This window comes from Pezoporus flaviventris, unplaced genomic scaffold (genome assembly GCF_033815535.1).
Source record: "Pezoporus flaviventris isolate CSIRO_AGI_PZ_B2104156 unplaced genomic scaffold, CSIRO_AGI_Pfla_v1 ptg000005l, whole genome shotgun sequence".
NCBI classification, from domain to species: Eukaryota; Metazoa; Chordata; class Aves; order Psittaciformes; family Psittacidae; genus Pezoporus; species Pezoporus flaviventris.
Window position 1 is genome coordinate 16,592,358 of NW_026892553.1, and position 20,517 is coordinate 16,612,874.

Genomic DNA, 20,517 nt, shown 5'->3' on the forward strand with positions numbered 1-20,517 from the left:
GGATACAAAAGTATTGTGGGGTGTTTTTTTTTTTTTCTAGAAGAAGTTGAGGAAGTCTGCCTTTATTTATTTCTCTTAATTCAAGAGCTACCTCAACCTCTTCACGTTCTAAGCTTAGAGTGCAGACTTCCTCTCCGCCCTAATTTGAGAACCTTATTTTTAACCATAACAACATGAATTCACATTCAGCAGCTACATATATCAATATGAAACATAAGGTTATTCCATGTCGTTCCACTCTGATATCCTACCCACACCTGCAGGAAAAAGTTCTGTGGAGACAAGGTTTATTTTATAGGGTAAAATAAAACTGAAGTGATAACACAACTACTTGTGCTATAATATTTAAGAATACTCCTTGAATAAGTCTTATTAAAAGTATGTGTCTTGTGTTTTTCTTCTGGCTTCAGTACACTTTCAACCCAAGGAACCAAAGTTAGACGAAAGACTCTTTTTCTGGGAAGCACTGATAAGAATAGCTCCATTGGTTAGAAATGATGAAGGCACATTTTGAAGCCTCTTCAAGTGAATACTTGTGATGGCTTGTGAAGTTATACGCATGTGTATTGCTTCAGAAAAAAATTGACCTTTACAGGAAAAACTGAATAGAAAAAAAATTGCAAATGGAAATTGAATCAGGTTCTTGAGATTTCTTCCAGGTCTCTGTAGCTCTAATAACCTCATCATGCTTGTACTTAATGGCTTAGCCTTGACTGCTATGATGCAAGAGTAGGGCCTGGAGATCAGTGAGTTATTCATTGGAAAAACATTTATTATTCTATAAATCTATACATTACTCATGAAGAAAGATGAAGTCTATTTATCTGAGCCACAAGTGAAATGTGTAAATTAACAGAATGAAATCAGAGCTAGGGTGCTATCTGACATGTATGAAAGTATAAATTCTATTCTATTTCAGTATTAACACAAAGAAAACACTAGGTAAGCAATAGTGTTGCTTTTAAAAGAAACATTCACAACGGTAATAATACCCAATCAATATTTTTGCTAAAAAAGATCCATGCTGTTGGGCCAGCAGTCAGAAGTGGTGTCAAATATTACCAAAATGTTTCTATATTATTGTTTATTATGATGTTCTTTTAACTAAAATGGCTTTGCTATCAGAAATCAGGCATTTGAGATAATAACATCAAAGATGATAACCTGGAAAGTCAATAATGTATTAAAAAAAAATCAGAATTGATACTTTCCTATTTCTCAGCCTTAGCAAGAGCACAGCCATAGTGCAACTTTCAAGTGTAATTTTTATTTAATCACATGTCAAATTGAAGGCTTACATGAATTAAACTTTAAAAAGCATGCTTTCAGCTTTCATTTTGACATCTAGCATACAATAACTGCCTTTCAAAAGCGAAATAAAATGTTTGACATGCTTTAAATGTTATTTTCAGGTTTATTTGCTTTTTATTTCAGTTCTTTTGTTGTTATTTCAGGAAGCTCAGAAAATACAATTTAATTGTTAAATGTTGCTGGAAAATGTCATATGAGGTACACACTTTGGTACAGTGAAGATTAGAGTCTGCGAATAAATACCCATTGAGGCTGTTAATCAGAAATTTGTGAAGTTGCAGGTTTATAATGTTTTTGATCAGCGATGATTTGGCTAGCGAGTTTGTTCTGTGACCACTGGGCCACAGGAGGAAGATGGGAGTATCAGCTTTGCTTCTAGTAACTTTGGTGAAAAATGGCATCAGTGAAAAGCAGCTTCTTAAAGCGAGTGGTGTTAAAACAATTTTCAGCTGCTTGCCCACCTGGAAGAGGGTTTCATAGGATTGCCTTTTTGCAATAGCCAATAGCTGAAATAGATGACATTTTTGCTTATCAGTAAGGTGCAGTTTCTTTACATGCCTGCAAGAAATGCCTGTAGAGCTATGTAAGTGTAATTCTAAAAAGGCACCCTGAGTAAGTGAGCGTGGCAGAATTACAAGATAGTCTTGCAAGATTATTTCTCATCACTTGAGCCAACTCTTTGTGTGAGTGAATCCAGCTACAAGATCTGTCAATTTTAAGTAATTTCCATTTGAGCAGGTAAAGAGGCTCTGTCTGTTCCCTGATGTTGTGGAGGTAGTACTTCTTTCATTGAAAAACTACAAATAGGTCTAGGGTAATCATCCACATTGAATTTGCAGTTGTCTGGGCAGTCAACTAAGCTTTTACTTGCTTTTTTGAAATTAATTGATTATGCTTCCTTCATCTAAATAAATTAATAAAGTGGGAGGAGTTATTTAAATCAGTAATAAATGGAAGCCTAGAATTACTTGCTTATACTACTATGAAACAGTTAGATTGTTAATCACAGTGAGGAAAAGTAAAGTTAGTTATCAAAGCTTTCTCTTCATGTATTTTCCATTAGTAATTATTGAAGATTTAAGATACCAGTTATTAATGTTAGTCTTATTAAATCAGTAGGACTAGATATATTTGTGGTAAGAGTGTAAAAGAGTTGTATTGGATTTTTGAGCTTTTCTATAGCTGAAAATGTAATGTTTTGTCAATATTTAAAAAGGCAAATATGGTAAACTGGAAAACCAGTAGGTCTCTTTGATTTGACAAGCATAGAAAATCAGAAGCTGAAAGGGATGCAATCAGTAAAGATAAGACAGTAGATGATTCTGCTGAACTTGTTCAGTAAATAGAAGGGCTTGTTCAACAAGCTTGATCTGTATGAGACGACAATTGCTGTATTGACAGTAGTTGGGAATGTTATTTTTCATGTGAGATAGGGAAAATGTTTTTAATGTCCACTGAGCTTGGACTTTGGAAATCTAATTTGAGTAAAAAAGAGTAACAAGCTACATTTATGCATTTTGTCTAATACAAAGTTATCAAGACGACAGAGTAACATCTTAGATTTAATGTTCTGAGCTTGTGGCAGGTACACCCACCCAGACCAAAGCCCTCCAAAGCTTCCCCCCCACCAGACAGATGCCTATGATAGCTCCTGCATGTGCAGCTCTTGTCCCCCCCACATGGTGGCGCTGGTGGGTGCAAGGGCAGGAGGCTGGGTCCTGAGCCAATGGGGGGCTACGTGACCGTATGGGGCCACAGCTCATAACCGACTTGGGTATAAAAGGATCCCCTCAGGGCACCATTTGGAGTCGGGCCTCATTGGAGCAGTGGTCTGCAGCTGGGAACAGTCCCCTCGGGTCAGGACGTTGTCCAAGGGAACTCCTGAGGTTCAGAGGTGTTCCCTTTCAGGTGAAATAAAGTGATTAGTGAGTGATTGTGCACTTTGAGTCATTGGCTATAAAGGTTCAGAGCCAGCAGTGTAATGTTGAATCCATGTGACATCCCAAGTCTGGAGTTTGTGTTGGTGGAGCTTTAATTGAGTTTGAGGAGCACATTTCATTTAGCCTCAGCTGCTGGGACAGCACTGCAATAAGTATGTGAAATACACACTTATAAAACAATTGGTAGAACCTATTTGGGCCATAATAATTGTGCTGTACCCTACTAAGTCTAGGGAAAGGGAAAATGAAAATACTGGCTTGTCTTTCTGGAGTTTCATCATGCTTTCCATTGGATTTGTAGTTGGATCCTATCGAGCAATTTGATTTTGTGTTATTCTGAGAACTTTACATGAATAGTAGCTGGGTCCAGTGTGTCTCAATCAAAACGTATGGAACAGAAGATTGTTGTTTTGGAACAAAAGGTGACAGTTGAGTATAAAAAGATTTGAACTGGAAATCATAGTTTGGTTAAGGATTTTCTTTAACAACTGAAAAGTACCGATCGTAACTGGAGATAGTTGTCTGGATATTTAAAGCATGGATTTTATGCCTTCCTGGCATTTGAAAGACATAAGCAACTGAGAAATAAATATTAATAGCAACTTAGCAAATATTTTTTACTACTCCTTCATTCACTGGCTGCTAACAGTGGAAAATGAAACTGTTGAAGTAATCCTGTTCTTTTACTTCTGTGCTGTCTTACAGCATCTCCTAAATAAGGCCTGTTTAAAATCAGAATTATCATCTAAATAATATAATTAATTCAACATAAATTAAACAGTAATGTTTTTTCTTTATGATCTCCTTTTAAAAGAGTATTAATTTGCTTCAGTGAATGAAGATAATAAGGTTAATAGTTTAATGTTCCTCAGTTGATATCTGCTGCTTTTTCTATTACCTTTTTTTTGGTTTTGATTATAAATTGGCTAACCCCTGGTGTATAATTCCAGAAATCATCCCTTCAGTGTATCCAAAGCTATTTACTTAGACTCATCTTTTATTATTCCCACTGCCACAGTCTAATTATTGTAGTGAAAGATTGAACACAGAATAGTTTGGGGCTTTGATCAGTCTTCATATAAATTTCAATAATGAGAGTAAAAGGTTTGCGGTTTTCGGAGATAATTTGATCCCTCCAGACACAGACTGCCTTTGCAAAATGCAGTGAATGCCGTACGAGACCTCTGACAGGATTTGTGTCTGGGCTCGTGACATCTCTGGGAGCAAAATTCTTTTTCCCTACCAATAAAGAGTAATTTAATATTGTTACATTTGTCAGAGAAACTGTACATTTTTCCTTACATTTTCACTTCATTTTCCCCTATCAGTCTAATTGTCTGCATTACAAATTCCTGCATCAGCATTTTCAGGATGCACTACGAATCCATAATGGGCTTGCCTGGACTTCTCTCTTTTCAAAAAATATACTTACTGTCTGTCAAATAAATAAAACAAACCATAATCCTTGTTATTCTCTTAGTATCAGTGCTAACTCCCTTTGGAGATAAAGAGAAAGGAGCTGGAGTCTGGGGATATTTTATAATCTTATAAATTGAAATTTAAATGCCTCAAGGAGGAAATTTCCAAAATAATTGTGACAGAAGATAAGTCCCAGCTTTTGGCAAAATTTCATTGGAATTACTTGTTTCAGATCATTGTCTGATACTGCCTGAATTAAGAAAATGGCAGCACTGCCATGCAGAGAAATAGCTGGGGCTTTTTCATCTTGATAAATTCTTCCCAAAGAGCTCTGTCATCAGCAGTATCAGGTGTGGCATACTCAGGAACACTGTCAAATTAAAATCATGAGCCTTTACCTGATGCCAGTTTATTTTATATTGGCTGTTTTTTTATCTTTTGGATAATAACATCTCAATTTATGGAACTAAATATTTACACTTTTTTACTGTATGTGAGAGTTAGCTAAAATTTGGTTGTTCAGATTGTTTTTCTTTTGCAGGGGGCGTGGGGGTGTTTTTTGTTCTTCTCACTGGGCCAGGCAGTCTAAAAAAGGCCTTGATATCTTTCTGGTCTCCTTTACTGTCACCTGCTTAAGAACTTCTGCTGTAGTTTGATGCCAGACCATGAAATGAAAGATTCACTTGTTTACACTTGGTGCATCCCAGCCATACGTAATAGTAACCATTGTGTTCCCAGCCTAATCCCGGTATTTTACACTAGAACTTGGGCCAATAACATTTTAAGAATATTTTATTTTTAAGGCTCACTAGTAGCTTGGGGATGAGAAAACACAACCCAGCATGAGTACCAAACAGCACATGTGCAACATAGACAGCATGAAGGCAATGTAAACCTCACAAAATACACAGAGGTTTTACAAACAGTTTGTGCAATAAAGGTTGATTTTTCATAGATACTGTGAATATCAGGCTCATTTAAAGACCAAAGTAGTAATATATTCTGTTTCCACATGCTGCAGCGACGCATCTGTGCAGTTCTGTATGCAGGGAGCAAATCAGTAACATTGCAGGAATATTTTCACTGGATCAACTCCACAAAACTTTAATTATTTAGACTTTCAGGTTAAAGTCAACTGAGACTGCTGGTAAGAACAGGGCTCCGAGAGGCAGTTGGCAGTTAAAAGGTAGAAGAGGATAAGTCATACTAGTAATTTCTGTACATCCTCCTGTTCTTTGGACTGTGCAGAGACACTCCATATATCTCTGCCTGTGGTGGGAAAAGGATAAGAGAGATGAGAGAGATGATGGAGGAGCAGAACCACTGCCCCAGCCAGCCTTCCAGGTTGCCCTGGGAGCAGCTGCAGATAACATTCTTCTGGTGACATCACAAATGCATGGAGGAATGTGGGGGAGTTAGCTGGGAATCTTTTGCTGTCTGAACTTTTCTCCAGTGGGCTGTAAGGCTTCTCCTGCAGTGACAGGAGGGAGGTCTTCTCCCCTTCCATCCTGTGTGATGGCAAGTCATTCTGCATTCAGGTTTTCCGAGCTCAGCTGATGGCTTGGCTTGATCTGCTCCAATTTTTCTTAAAGATCTGGCAAATGAGAGAGGGTCTGAAATCTGCAGATTTGGTAAACAGGAAAGCAGGAGCTTGAAGGCAAATGTACTTGATGATAAACAGATGAAATCATCTGGAAAAAATAGAAAGGCATGAAGAAGGAATGCAACGGGCTGCCCTTCAGCTCCAGCAATCAATGGTGATAACCAGAAAGTGGACAACCAGCAAAAGGTCATTAGAAAAGGAGATGGACATTATAGTGGTTGGCAAAGAAAATGTGTTATGCTGCCATGAAAAAGGCAAAGTAGTAGTGGAGCCTGCAGGAGATGTGAAATGATCCTTCTGCTCTACTCCACTCTTTGAAGATCTCAGCTGAAGCTCTGTAACAAGTTTTGAGCTGTGCACAGGCAGGCATGTGTGAGTGTGTGTGCAGGGAGGGAGCAGTAAGATATATCAGAAGGCACATAGCAGATTAAAATAATCAGGTCTGTTTATTCTGAAGAAGACTAAAGTGCCAAATGCCAGAAAGATGAGTGGGAATAACCAGACCATGATGGATGGGACTGAAGAAGTGATTTATTTTGTAACAAGAAAGAGGCAGGTTAGACATCAGAAGAAAACTTCTCCATTAGCAGTGGTGAAGCGCTAGAACAGCTTTTCTGGGAAAGCCATGAATTTCTTACTGCTAGCTTCTAAGGGTTTTCACTCACATCTGTCAGGAATTGCACATGTAAAGTTGATCTTGCCATTTTCTTGGCTGTACCACACTGTACAGCAGCTGTCTGTGGGCATATGTAATAACGTCACAGTGATGAAAAGGGATTTTAAAAAGCAGAGGAACTTCACTTCTTAGCAAAAATGTAATATAAGCAATGGAGTTCAACACCATCACCTATAGGAACCAAATATCTAGGGACCTCTGACAACATCTGCTCTGTTATAAACACTATATATACTTCTTTTTGCATAATTGCATCAAAAATCTGATCTCCAGCTTTTACTAATCCCAGGAGTTCTGGAGCTGGAAAGTTTTGCATTGCCTTTCAAATGGAATTTTGTGTAACATCAAGCTAATAACATTTTGAATTGTTATTTTGGGTTTTTTTTGAATCTTCATGTTTCTAAAACACATGGAAATAAGACACATGGAAATGAGCAGGGGAGCTGCTTATTTTTATTTTTTTTCCATATTTTCATTTAATACTGGGAGAGATATACATTTCAGTTATTCAACTCCTAAATCACAGAGTCACTTCGGTGATGAAATTGCCTTCCGATCCCTGAGACATCGGGTTCTTCCTTTCACCTGGCGCTTCCTTCCACAGCAGTGCTGTGACACTTTCCCTCCTCAGCTCTCTCTGCTTTCCAGCTTCCAGCCTTTTTATAGTTGATGCACAGGTCTATGGTGTAACAGAAATCGAAGGGGTTGTAATGAAATATCTGAAGGAGAGTAGTGGAATCTACTTTTAAACAATTGTTTTAATGTCTGTGCAAATTAAAATTGTTTGCAATGCATAAGGCTTGTTATTGTTTGTTCTTTCTTCTGGCTTAGAAGAATTCAGCGTTAGAAGTGTGTCGCATTTTTTAGGCCCAAAAGTGTGGAGCAGCTTTTAATGGGAAAGAAAATGGTTTTTGAAAACTAGAAATCTGAGCAGTGAAATAAATTGAGCCTCAAAAAGTGATTGAAATCTCAGAGTCAGGATACAAAAGGCATCCAAAGACTTATGAAGTCTGACACAGTCTGTTTAGTTTGAGGTGTCTTTCATTTTGCATCAGGGCTTACATTTTTAAAAACCAGAAGAAAGCATTGCTGTCAGGTGGAGTGGGTTTGAAAGCAGGCTGCTGCTCATGAAAGCCTGAAATTGTGCACAACTCCAGATAATGCGTCTTCAGCAGATAACTGAAATAATACATTTCCTAAATTGGTTGCATTAAGCAATTACTGATACTGTAGTGGAAACCATATAATTTTCTTCCTTCCTTGTAGCCTCAGCGCCGTGTCACATTTCACCTACCAGATGGCTCCCAGGAAAGCTGCAGTGACAGTGGGCTTGGAGACCACGAACCCACGAGCGGTGCTAGCACATCGCACCCTCTGCCCCTCGGCTTCCCCCAGGAGGAGTATTATGAGCAAGCTTCACCCAACAGCCGGACAGAAGGAGATGGCAACTCAGACCCGGAGTCCAGTAAGTGATGAACTCTGGTCATCTCAGTTGTTAAATCATTTGAGTATCAAAAGTGGGCTTCTCGTTCAAGCAATTATTAAAGCCATTGATTTGAATACGGCCAAGGACACCCCATATTTCTAAAAATGTGAAGTCTGACCACTGAAAATAAAACACTCTTGAGCTGTACAGAGTTTATGGATAACCTGGTATTTTTATAGATCTGCTGTGCTATACACAGAGGAGCTTTCTGATGAGGTTAACACTGTTGCCCTTACAGTCATAAATACTGTGCTGAGAGACTTTATTCTTTTTAATGTGTTTCCCTACCCAACGCTACTGCACGCTGTAGCTTGTTTTAACGGAAAGGACTTCTGGATGATGAGTAGGTCTGTAACCACACTGCAGTGTCCAGAAATGAGGTTTTCTTGATTTCTCTTTTGAGAGCAGCTATGGCATGTAGTAAAAATAATCTCCAAAAAGTTTGTCATCTAGTTTCTGCAGTTATCACTGGCTTCTCATGACATTGAAAACAGCGAAGCAAAATCAATATGAGCTCAGGACCATGCTAAAGCTATGGATACTGGCTGGTTTTGCTTTCCCTACTGTGATGTGACAGCCAGTTGGAGACTCCGCTGTACTTTAGTTAACTGTTAATTGCCCAGGGGCTCTTTATCTGGATTAAATTGAACTGTGCCATTGATGAAGAGATACCTGAATGTGTGAAAGCCTCTAAGGGCTTGTTAGCAGGCTATTAAGTGATGTGAAAATACATCTGTTCTGGGCAAAACTTGGCCCGAAAGGTGTATTTCAGCTGCTTTAGTGTCATGATGAATGAATTAGTAAGTCCTATACACTTGAAATAGCTCTGGGTGAGAAGGTACTTACATCTTTGCACTGGCAAATACAGCATCCAGCAGAGAACATTACCTCTGACTGGTAATGGCTGACACATTCAGCCTGGCTATTGAAAATCACCTTGCTGCCTTTGCCTTGTGCTGCCTGAGACTGGAGTCTTGAGGGGCTTGTCTGCAGGGATGAGGTCCATTCTCTCTTTTTCTTGAAGTTCAAAAGCTATTAACTGGGGAGCCTCAGTTTCAGACTTTTAAAAATTGTAGTTATGGTTCCTGAAATAATGCCAGAATGTTGCTGTTTTTTTTCTGAGCTGATAGACAGCTGACAAGAACCATCAGAGGGTTTGGATGTTGGGTTAAAAACACTATTCATTGTTTGCTTTTGTTTGTGTATATATATTCAAGGCTGTATTATACCCTTAAGAACAGTCTAGGCAGTCAAACTGAATTCTTTACACAATGACACTCTAAAGGGCTACAGACATACCCCAAACAAAGAAAGTATCAAGTTATATATGTCTCATTTGCTGCTTTTGCTATGCATACTCATGATCTGAACTTGTTTGCCAGCTCTCTTTTGTTATCTGTAACTCTGATATTTATGCCTTGCTGACATGAGCATGATGTACATGAAATGAGCATTTGGGTCCTCTCATGCAGAAAGCATGGGACAGGACCTGGTATGAGGAGTTGTTAAAACAGGCCTGTGAATCCTGTCTTGGCTTTACAAATAGGCTCAGTGCTTTTTGAGCTCAGTTTTTGCAATTTCAGAACTATGGATGAAGACTCTTCTAGAATGTTGCCCTAAAAGCAATACAGCTATGACATCTGAATATCATTGACACATAACACTGTGGAGAATAAGCAGATGTCTGATGTCTTTTCAAGTGTGAAGCTGAAAAAGTTTCATCACCTGTCTTAATTACCTGCCAGTTCAGTTTTAAACCCGACATCACAGTTCAATTAGCATTTATGTTATGTGAAGATTTTTTGCTGTTCTAACTTGTATCTTATTGAAACAGTTTAATTGACACAATACGGTGTGATGCTTACAGTGTGGAGAGCGCAGTTTGCAGTCCTTTTTGGTGTTTTATGCTTATATTAATGGCAGCATCTAGTGGCAGAAAAAGAGCAGATATAAATAGATGTTGGTATATGCTCTTATACATCTAAATAAAAAAGAGGGGGAAGACCCACAGCATATTTTTATTCAGTGTACTGCTGCAAAGTGACCTTTTGTAGGTAAGGTACCAACGTATCTTGCGTGCTGATATGATACCATTCAGCCTGAGCTTCATTTTGTTCATTTGTGCATGCATAACACAGTTAATAGTGAAAACCATTCTGAATTGATAGTTTTCTCTACAGACATGCTGCTAGTTCTTTGATTGTTGCTTTTTTCATCTAATTTGGAGTGGCATGATATATTCAAAGTATCTTTATTTTTGTTTCATGGACAAAAATGTTAATGTGAAAAGAGAAAGAAATATATGGTCAGATAATCTGAGTAGAATTCATATAACAGAATAAGCGTGGCCTTCATTGTCTTTCAAGATCTTTAATTTCAGACCTGTCTTAATCTGAAACTTTGTCTAAAGCATTAAGACTGATTAATCATCTGATGGTAATTTAGTTCAAATTTGCCTACCAAGGAGACATAGAGTTGGCCTGAAACAACTTCAGTAACATCTATAGCCTACTAAGATGTAAAGTAGCTTGTGAAAACTGATGACAGATGCCACGTCACTCAGAGATATATTCAAGTGTTTTTTCCCTTTTTTTTCCTAAATATAGTTCTTTGGTTTTCTTTGTTTCTCTAATAGTGGAAATTATTGTATTTTGGAAACTTTCCATTTATTAACAATAGAAAAGTATGTATTACACAACACTGCAAAAGATGACCACAACTTAAAATAAAAAAATCTGAGAAATGGTGGTGAGAGGAACCCTTACAAATTCATATAGGAATTTAGGAGTGAAGCAAGGGGGAAAGAATAACTGTAAAAGCATTGTGGCTAGAAAAGTATGAGCAATTTCTATGCACACCTTTAAAATTAGTTGACTATACTAATTAAAATTAGAAATAGGCTATTTAAATGATTTGTCTTCTCTTACTTTAGTTGTCTTCTCAAAAAAAGCATAATGTGCAGTGTGGTAGGTGCATCATAAGGAAGAGATGCCAATAAGCTGTCACACTAAGTAAATACTAATATAAAAATGTATGTAGGTTTGTAGAGAACATTATCCTTAAGTAACAGCACTAATGTGTGTGGCATTCATATGTTTTCTGTTCATAAATTGCTCAAGCAATTCCCTATGCTAAGGATTCGTAGTGGCTGTAAGCAGTAAGGTTGACGAAAGGGAGTAGAAAGGTAAATGTTATGCTTGGTTATTTAATTCATGTGGCATATTAATGACAAATGTTCATGCTTCACCTGCTTTTATAGCCTTATCAAAATAATCTGTTGGTTGTTTTTTTTTTCCCCTCTAGAGAATAAATCTATTTTTCTTACTTATTTGGAGGAGGTGGAGTATGCCCAGTTCACCTAAGAAATTGGGCAGAGTAAGAGGAATATGATTGCAACTTAGGGGAAAGCAAAAACAACAAAAACCCCAAACAATAAAAAAAGCCAAACAGAAACCCAGAAATCTGAAATTAAATAATTGTAATTATGTTGTATAAATAAAGTGAAAGTATCAACAAAGCTGTTTGAAACTTAAAGGAGTGGTTAATGAGGCAAAACACACTGAGATGCCAGGTGTTTGAAGAGGAGAAAGCTGGCATCTTAAGGAAAGGGAGTCTCCATAAGGATATTTAACATGAATTAGTGGGTAATAAGCAAAGAAAGTTGTCTTGAACATCAGAAGGTGTAGAACTAAGGAAGGAATGCCAAAAGGCGAGCTGATAGGAACTGTAATTTCATGGTTGCTCTGAGCTGGTGTTGCTAGAGGCATCTATGGCTGCTTGTTTGGATCTTCTAATCGCTCTTTCTCCTGTGGCAGCACAAGCAATTGTAGAGCTGCTTGGATGAACTGGATAGAAAAATTCATCTGGGTTCAACCTGATCTAAGGGAGAAAAGGTTATTTGTAAACAAATCATTTCCCCAGTTCTATTTGTTACACGGTACACTACTTGTGGACGGCAAATGAGGGAAAGAGGAGCTGGTGCAAAGCTTATGCTGGCTTTAAGTGATCATCAGACTTCAAGAGAATTAGTCTTAAGAAGAATTAAGGCTCTAATCTGTGGTATTTGGGCACATAAGAAGGAGGTTTGCAGCAAGGATGACATCTGTTCAAGATTAAAGATAGCATATTTCTTCTCCAAAATTAAAAGAACACTTTCACCTTGCCTTAATTTTTGATAAGGATGATGTTGATGAGAGCAAAGACAGGCTGATGAAGAATGATGATAATGGAAGTAAAAGTCAGAGTAGGTTCAGTGCAGTCATGTGGAGGAGAGGAGATAATCTTCCTCCCAGGATATCAAAACTGATAGTGTTTTCCTTATTTTTCTGTAATTCTAAGAGACGAGGTGTCAAGGAAAAAGAAGTACTCAGGATTTGCCACTGGAAAACATTTACCAGAAAGATAGATACATTCAAAGATAAAACTACAAATGTATGATAGGCTTTGCAAGAGTAGTACTAGATTACCTCTATTATCTCACTTCAATGACATGTATTTTTAATATTGGCTAATACGTGTATAGTTAGTCTATATAGATTTAAGAACTAATAACTATTATTATGACATTAAGGTGGAGCATTAGGAATTAAGAAGGAAAAGACAGATTAATACAGGAATGGAAAGATCTTCATCATTATCTTCATTAATGAGTTTGGCATTAAAAGCAGGAACGTGTCAATGAAATATTCTGCTATCTCAAAGCCAAGCATCACTGAAAATAGAGGAGGAGGTGTGTATGACACAAGAACTGGATTTTGTTAAGGATTTGGAGTAATAGCAGTGGGATGAAATCTAATAGTTGGGAGTCTTTCTTATAGGAATGGGTGTAGCTAGTATATAAATCACCAGCTGAAAATGACATAAAGAAAAAAAAACAACTGAGTATTACAAAGATAAACCATAAATCACTGGTACCTAATGTGATTGTGGAAAAATCCTGGGTTACTCCTAGTACAGGAGGAAAAAAAAAGAGGAAAAAAAAACCAAGACACTGATGATACCACAACTAGCCTATTACAAATAGTGTTGGCTTCCCACATTAGAGGAAGGTGAACTCATGGGAGTACCAGGCATAAAGAAATATTATTAATAACAAGGGAATGGAATGCCTGCATACAGAATAAGGAATTAATATTGGCTTGTTAAACTGCAAGGTAAAAGCTGGCTGGGGATTAGGACTGCTCTCAAGTAAGAGCAGAGAATGGGGGCCAACATGAAGTACTGGGTTGCTTCACAAGCAAATGAACTGGTGCTGTCTGTAAACTAGCCAAGGCCAGAAATTTGGGGATTTCAAACAAGATCAGTGAGGAAGCATATAAGCAGGCAATGAGACTGCTGTCTGGTTTGAAAAAGAAACTTGATAAATTTATGAGAGGGTAAATAAATTGCCCTCTGTAATAGAAGCAAATCTAGTCTGTGATCTGAGAGGTCCCTTTTCTGTCTTGGTAATATAAATGCTGGCAGTGAGGATGTTTGCCGAGTTTCAGTGCTGTGTTAGCCCTTGACTTCCAGTTCCAGCCCCTGCCTGGACACTGGGCTGGCTGCATCACCCAGCTTCGCTCTGCTGCTGCTGATCGCTGGTGCTGGCTGGGAGTCACACTGGCAGCCTGGACTGTCAGAGGCACCATGAGAGGCTTTCCTTAATGACAGCTTTGCAGGGTCCTGTAAATCTCGTTGACGTTGTTGTGAAGAAGAAAGGGTCAGTGCTGCACGCTGATGGCAGATAGCTGAAGGCAGGAAGCTTGCTCTCCCTGGGGAAAGTGGCTGCAGTTTTTGCCATGCTGACTTGTCTGATAATCAGAAACTCCGCAGTTGCTGAAATACACTCTTTAAACATCCTCAGTAAGACAGCTCTAGCAGCTGGACTTCAGCCCTCATGCTGGAGCACAACAAAAAGTAAAACTATGAAGTTTTAAGTGTCTTGTTCCCTGTCTGGAAACTGGGACTAGGTGTGTGCTTGCCAGAGATAGGAGGGTTTTTTTTTTAAATAGCCATTTCATTTTTGAAATCCCTGTGTGCTTTCAGTTCCAGAATAAGGTTGAAATGTAACAGTAATATTTTAGTTCTGTTGTTGCTGTATTATAAACACACTATAGCACTTATGTCTAATTTAAGTAAAAAAAGGAAGCCACTGTCATTAGTTAAAGATAATAAATCTTGGGCTAAAATACATCCCAGTCTACCACATCTGCCCACTGGGTCCTTTTACTTCTACTGTATTGGGTTTTTCTATCCCCACGGATGAATGCTAATAATTAATTCAGAAAGTGCTGAGGTAATTAATCTTTCTGAGGCAAAAGAGTTTGATTGATCTTCTACCTTTAATCAAATTAGCTTGTACGTAGGTGGGAGAGTGTAATGGCTGACTATGGTACTGTACCACTTTGTGAAATGCCAACCTTTCCGATGACCTCCTGAGAGCACGCCCGTGAATCACAGATATATAAACCACCACAGCAATCATTAAGCGGCTGTTTGATTTAAAAGATGGGGGAACTGGCAGAGATCAAAACCAGAATGTTCTCAACATTCACATTATAGAGTACATCTCCTTTAGAAGTGCAACTTTATATCTGCATGGCATATGTTTGAGGGCGTTGAATGTCACAGGGCTGACAACTGTATGGATTTTCCAGATGTTTTAGCTGTCTGTTTCTAAAATAAAATAACTTTCTACTCGTAAGCAGATAGAGTGAAGCGAGCCAACAGACCCTGCTATAAAATAAAACAAATCATTATGATATTCTTGATTTGTTGATGACTGGAGATTGGAGAAGGGGGAAGAGGTCAGACTGGAAAGGTGAATTTACAATGATACAGATGAGTGGCTTTTGCAAGCAGATTTTCACTTGTACCTAGGAGGATGCAGATAGTATATTCAGAAATAATTCCATGACTTGGTAATTTGATCCCTGAGTGCCTGACTTAAGAGTTATTAAGGCATCTGACACACGGGCAAAACCGGACAAAGCAAATTACATGTAAAAATGCAAAAGCAAAAAGATTGTACAAGTCGGACCCTATCAGTCAATCGCAGCACTGCAAACATAGACTCTGTGTCTGAAAACCCTATACTTCCTGTGATTAAGGAGCACTCTATAAATTCTTCTAAAAGTAAATTTTAGATGGAGGAGACCTTATCACCATGTCCTAGTACTTGAAAGGTATCCACAAAGAAGACAGAGACTCCCTTTTTACAAGGAGCCACATGGAAACAGGAGGCATTAATGGGAATGAGTTACTCCTTGGGAGATTCCCTGTGGAGACAAGAGGAAAATGTGTCACAATGTGAACCACCAGCCATTGGAATAATCTCCTCAGGGGAGTTGTGGCTTCTCCTACATTGGATACTTTCAAGATTCAGCTGGACAGGGTGCTGTGCCTCCTTGTCTAGACTGTGCTTTTAGCAAAAAATGTTAGACGAAATGATCCTTGAGGTCCCTTCCAACCTGATTGCTACTTATGATTCTGTGATTCTGTAATTTATTGTTGATACTAGAGTATGATGCCTTAATGTATATTTTCTACCGTTTAAAGACAAGTAAGATAAAAGCAAATTTTCTGAAATGCGCCACGTATTTTCATGTAAAATCAATGGGGATTGATAGGGAAAATCACTGGGGAATATCTGTTGGATTTTCTAGACTACAAACTGGGATGAAGTAATTCAGGCAATAATAATATGTGAATGCCATCTAATGTTCTTCTCGACTGAGGTTTATAGTAGAAGCTTCTCTGTCTAAAAAGATTAGAAAGAATAGCTCCACCTTGCAGTTTAGAAATCATTCATCTCTTGCAAAATAATAAGGACGGCTTTAAAGTGTTTGTTTTGTTTTTTTTTTTTTAATAATAAATGAGATCTGACATCTAGAAACAGTGATTTAGTGGCAGATGTTCTGTGATATATATTTATGTTATCACTTGGGCTGACATGGTAATGGATAATCCTATTTTTTTTCTTTTTGAGGTTTATGAGAGTTTTAAAATATACTGCTATAACAAGCAGCCTGGTGGGGCAGAGGTGGATAGAGCACACATTTCTTCCCTTAACTTTTTCAAACTCCTTTTAGATTTGACTAGCTGTCATATTTGCAGTAAAATTGGGCCCGAAGTTTAGCTGGGTAAATGGAATCTAATTTGGAGCACCCTGTATCTGGGAGTGTATTAGGGCTTTGATGGTTATGATACCTTGAAAAGTCACAAAGGGCACAGATTAAAACGGAAAGTTTATCTGGAGCATATGAAAGCTGAAGTCATTGATAGAGTTCCCTTCTGGTGACAGCTTTGAAGATGAGTGTATCCTTCCTATCTTAAATCCAGTTATGGATGAGATAGAAGTTTATCACAGGGAAGCAGACCTCTGCAAGGAAAGCAACCCCTTATCTTGTCCACCGGGTTTGCACATGACAAGTGTGAAGATGGGCACAAGTGAAGGGCGGCAGTGGGAGCCTGGGGTGGCAAAGCCATCCCGGTCCAGCAAGGCTCCCATCACAGAGGGTGATGACCGGTTCTTGACAATGGGTCTTTCTTTGCTTCTGATCTTTATTAGGTCACCCACACAGTAAGATAAAGTTCATATGATGTTTGTGTTTCTGTTACCTACAAGCCATGAATTCATTTTATGTCTTGTCTCTGACTCTCTTACTTTGTCTCACTTTTTCACTTTTTTCTTATTTTAAAAATAGGATGATGCAATTTGTTTTCTTTTTTTTCAAGTCAGGCTAATCAGTGGCACTGGGAGGAGGTCTCAGAAACATGAAATATTAAGCTGCTTGTTAGCTTCTGTTCCTGTTTTAAAAACAGAAATACGGGAGAAAGGAAGAAAAGTTTTTTGTGTGTTTTATTCAATTTAAACCGTGTGGAAGATTGTGTGATTATTATTTCAGTTGAAGCATCATAATTTATTATTTGATTTCACTCTGATTAATGAACGATATATCATGAAATATATTTAATGACTGTCTGCAGCTACCATTCTGTTTTAGAAATTAAACAGAAGAATTGTATTTATTGAACAAAAAAGACTCCTAATTGACAGTGCACTCAAAGTCACATTTTCTGAGTCAAATCAGATCAACACAATAAATCTAGTGATTGTTGTCCTTTTTTTTGTGTAGTCATACTTTGATCTGATGTTTTCCTTAATTGGACTTTTGGTAGGGAAATAGGATCCAATCTTGAGATGCACCTTAGGAGCAACTAGAAATTTTGTTCCAAAAGTCTTGTGTGTATCCATATATTCTTGAATAAGGGAGATATTTTTTGCTTTTACTCTTTGAATATCTTTTAGTCTTTTGGAAAAGCAGCATGTTTTTAATAAGCTGCTCTTTCTGTGGTTTTTGAGTCTGCACTGTGATCCTTTTATTTCCCGGTTAGTTTTCAAAGCTCAGCTTTGCAGCAGTCAGGTCAATGGAAGGCTCAGAAACCTTTGCAGAGGCTGTGCACCAGGGGAATGCAGGGCTGGTGTCCTTGGTACATGCTGTTGATCCTAACACCAGTTTTTCTTGAAACCTACTGGTCACTAATAATGATAGGCACATTCTGAAAAATAAAACAGATTTGTCTGGGTTGAGCTGGAGAAACCTAGGCAAAATATTTATGATGATGCTGTTGGATTTATATTACATAGGAGGTTGAGATTCTCACCTTTGTGTTAGATATCAATAATAACGTTGCTGCTTTCTAGTTAGCGGCAGGATTTTGTATGGTTTGTGTCATTATTCAGAATGTTGCATGATTCAGTACTTCTGTTATGAAACCAAGTGACAGTCTAATTGTTCTTAAGAGTTTTCAGAGTTAACTTTGACTCTGCACATTGCTGATTTCAGCAATGCCCGTAGCTCCTATCTCATGTATCCCTTTCACAATTTTCATGTTGCTCTTACCCTGTCTTGGTTATTTGTACATATCCATTCCCATGTTTCCATTTGAATTATCTGGTAAAATCCCTGGATTACAGACAGAAATTTGCTATGTATTTGTGGGGCTGAGTGCAATGTGGCTGCTATGCTGATTTTATGGTCACAGTACAATTGTAGTAAAAATCATCCGTAGTACTTGCATAATAGAAGTACTGCAGATCTATACAAATAACATGCAGTACTAGCAATGCTTTTAAGTGCCTGTGAGCTCTTTTTATTTTCATTTCATCCTACAAAAATAGACATCACCTTGTCTTGTATTGGATTCCTGAAGTTCAGTCACACTGCTAATGATGATGTGAATTGGAAAACTGGTCATGAGGTGAAAAGGCAGGAGCCCTGTGTGGCTTGGGGGGGAAGAGAGGCAGCATCGTGCTGGTTAGTCTGCACAGTTGCCCAGCTGATCAACAGCTTCAGAGAGGTTCTCACAATAAGAAGTTATTTTAACCTGTACTGTCTAGCAAATATTCACCTGTCTGTGCATGTTAGTAACTCGAATTTGCTGACTGTATTTAACAAATGCTTTTGTGTTCCTCAGATCTGTGTTATCTCTGACAGGGTACACAACAGTGGTGCATCCTGAATAGCTTGGCTTAGATGGGGGAATAGGATGGGATAGTGAGATGGAGCAGGAGCTGACAGCATCTTCCCTTTTGCCTCCTTTGTGCTTAAAAATGCATTGCTTTCTGACATGCCTTGCTGCCAAGCAGCACTGTTGCAATGCTTGTCCCTGAAATGCTTAAAACTCTACTTAAAGCCTTTGTGCATCAAATTAAAATTCTCTCTAAATAATAATAGGAAGCAACAACCAGTCCAGCTCAAATGCTGTTTCCAGGACGTGGACATGGCTAGCTGATTCTGTACTGTCTAGTGTACTGAAATTCCTCTCAACTGAAATAACTCTGTTTCTTTGAAACATCAAGAAGAACAATGACACTATTTCAATAGTTGTTCTTTTATCTGCTTATCTTGACTGATGTTTCAAAACCAGTGTCCCAGAAGATTTGTCCTCTATAGGATGAAATGTTATAAAGTCTATTCCTCACCTAATACTTTAAAAGAAAGCAAACGTTTCTCTACCAAGAAAGGCTTTACTCATGTCACATACTAATCATACACCAAAGAACTGTTTAGAAAAAGAAAGACAACTTCTCTCTGTCCTCCTTAATAGTAACGCATATAAAGAAAAACAGTGGCAATAAAGGGAAATAGGGGTGTGAGAGAAATCACTTAGAAAACTATGAAAGCAAATATTGTTTTTATCTCATTAGAACTGATATTAAAGCTTTTCTTTATACACATGCTCATTTTTTTCACTAGGGGTCAAAAATCACTGATTACGGATTCTGGTGGGGTGGAGCTGTCGTACATCTGTCTCTAAAATTAGCTCATTATTTCTCATTTTGTGTAAAGATCACAAGAATCTTTCTTTTCATCAGCCCCATTATCAGTCAGCATCGCTCTTATCCACTCCAATACCAGAAAGTATTCACAGCACTGTGAAAAAAAAAAGAGTATGCCAGAGCAGATCTGTAAACAAAGCAGGTCCTTTACCTTTCGTTGCTATGTCCTGTGAAAAGAATCACATTTGATTATGTCTGTGTGTGAGGTCTGAGTTGTTGTATGCTAAGTAGGAGTTTAGATGATTAAATTACTATTTCTATGTTTTAAAGAATATTAACAGTTAAATAATCAGCTTGGATATTGAACAGTGCAGTTTCCTTTGGCAGATTCTGAATCAAAAGAGGTTTAACCTTTGGGGAAACGATAGGATACTTCCTTCCTAATTTTACTTTATAATTTTGTTTACGTCTCCTAAGCAATAGAGAGATTCAAGGTATAGAAAGATTTCAGGAGTGCAATGCTATGAATTATTTCGGAGTTGGAAAAGGACAATTCTTTCTTATTTGCTTTCTTCCCCCTGAAATCTTCTGATTTTTTGATACAGTGGGGCTATTTCTGTGGGGAAGTTTGTGTCTGGATCACTGTATGACTCCTGGCCCTTAATTTGTGTCAGAATGCAGCAGATTGCCAAATACATGTCACAGCTTTAGAAATGTTATTCTCTGTCATCCTCTAACTGCCACAATGGAAGAAAGCACCAAGGAAAGAGCCATGACATTAGTAGGACTTCCTTTGCTATTGGTACAGCTAATATAATA

The 20,517-nt window shown here is 38.0% G+C and overlaps 1 protein-coding gene across 5 annotated transcripts in view; it reads left to right on the forward strand.

Annotated features, from left to right (window-relative positions):
• PCDH11X (protocadherin 11 X-linked) overlaps positions 1 to 20,517 on the forward strand; it is a 491,394-nt gene that overhangs the window by 346,327 nt on the left and 124,550 nt on the right. For 4 of the 5 annotated variants that reach the window (XM_061446153.1, XM_061446156.1, XM_061446155.1 and 1 more), the window contains one exon: positions 8,216 to 8,414. The exons of the other annotated variant lie outside the window; for it this stretch is intronic. In XM_061446153.1, the coding sequence (XP_061302137.1) occupies positions 8,216 to 8,414 (199 nt within the window). The remainder of the gene's footprint in view (positions 1 to 8,215; positions 8,415 to 20,517) is intronic. 5 annotated transcript variants of the gene reach the window in all.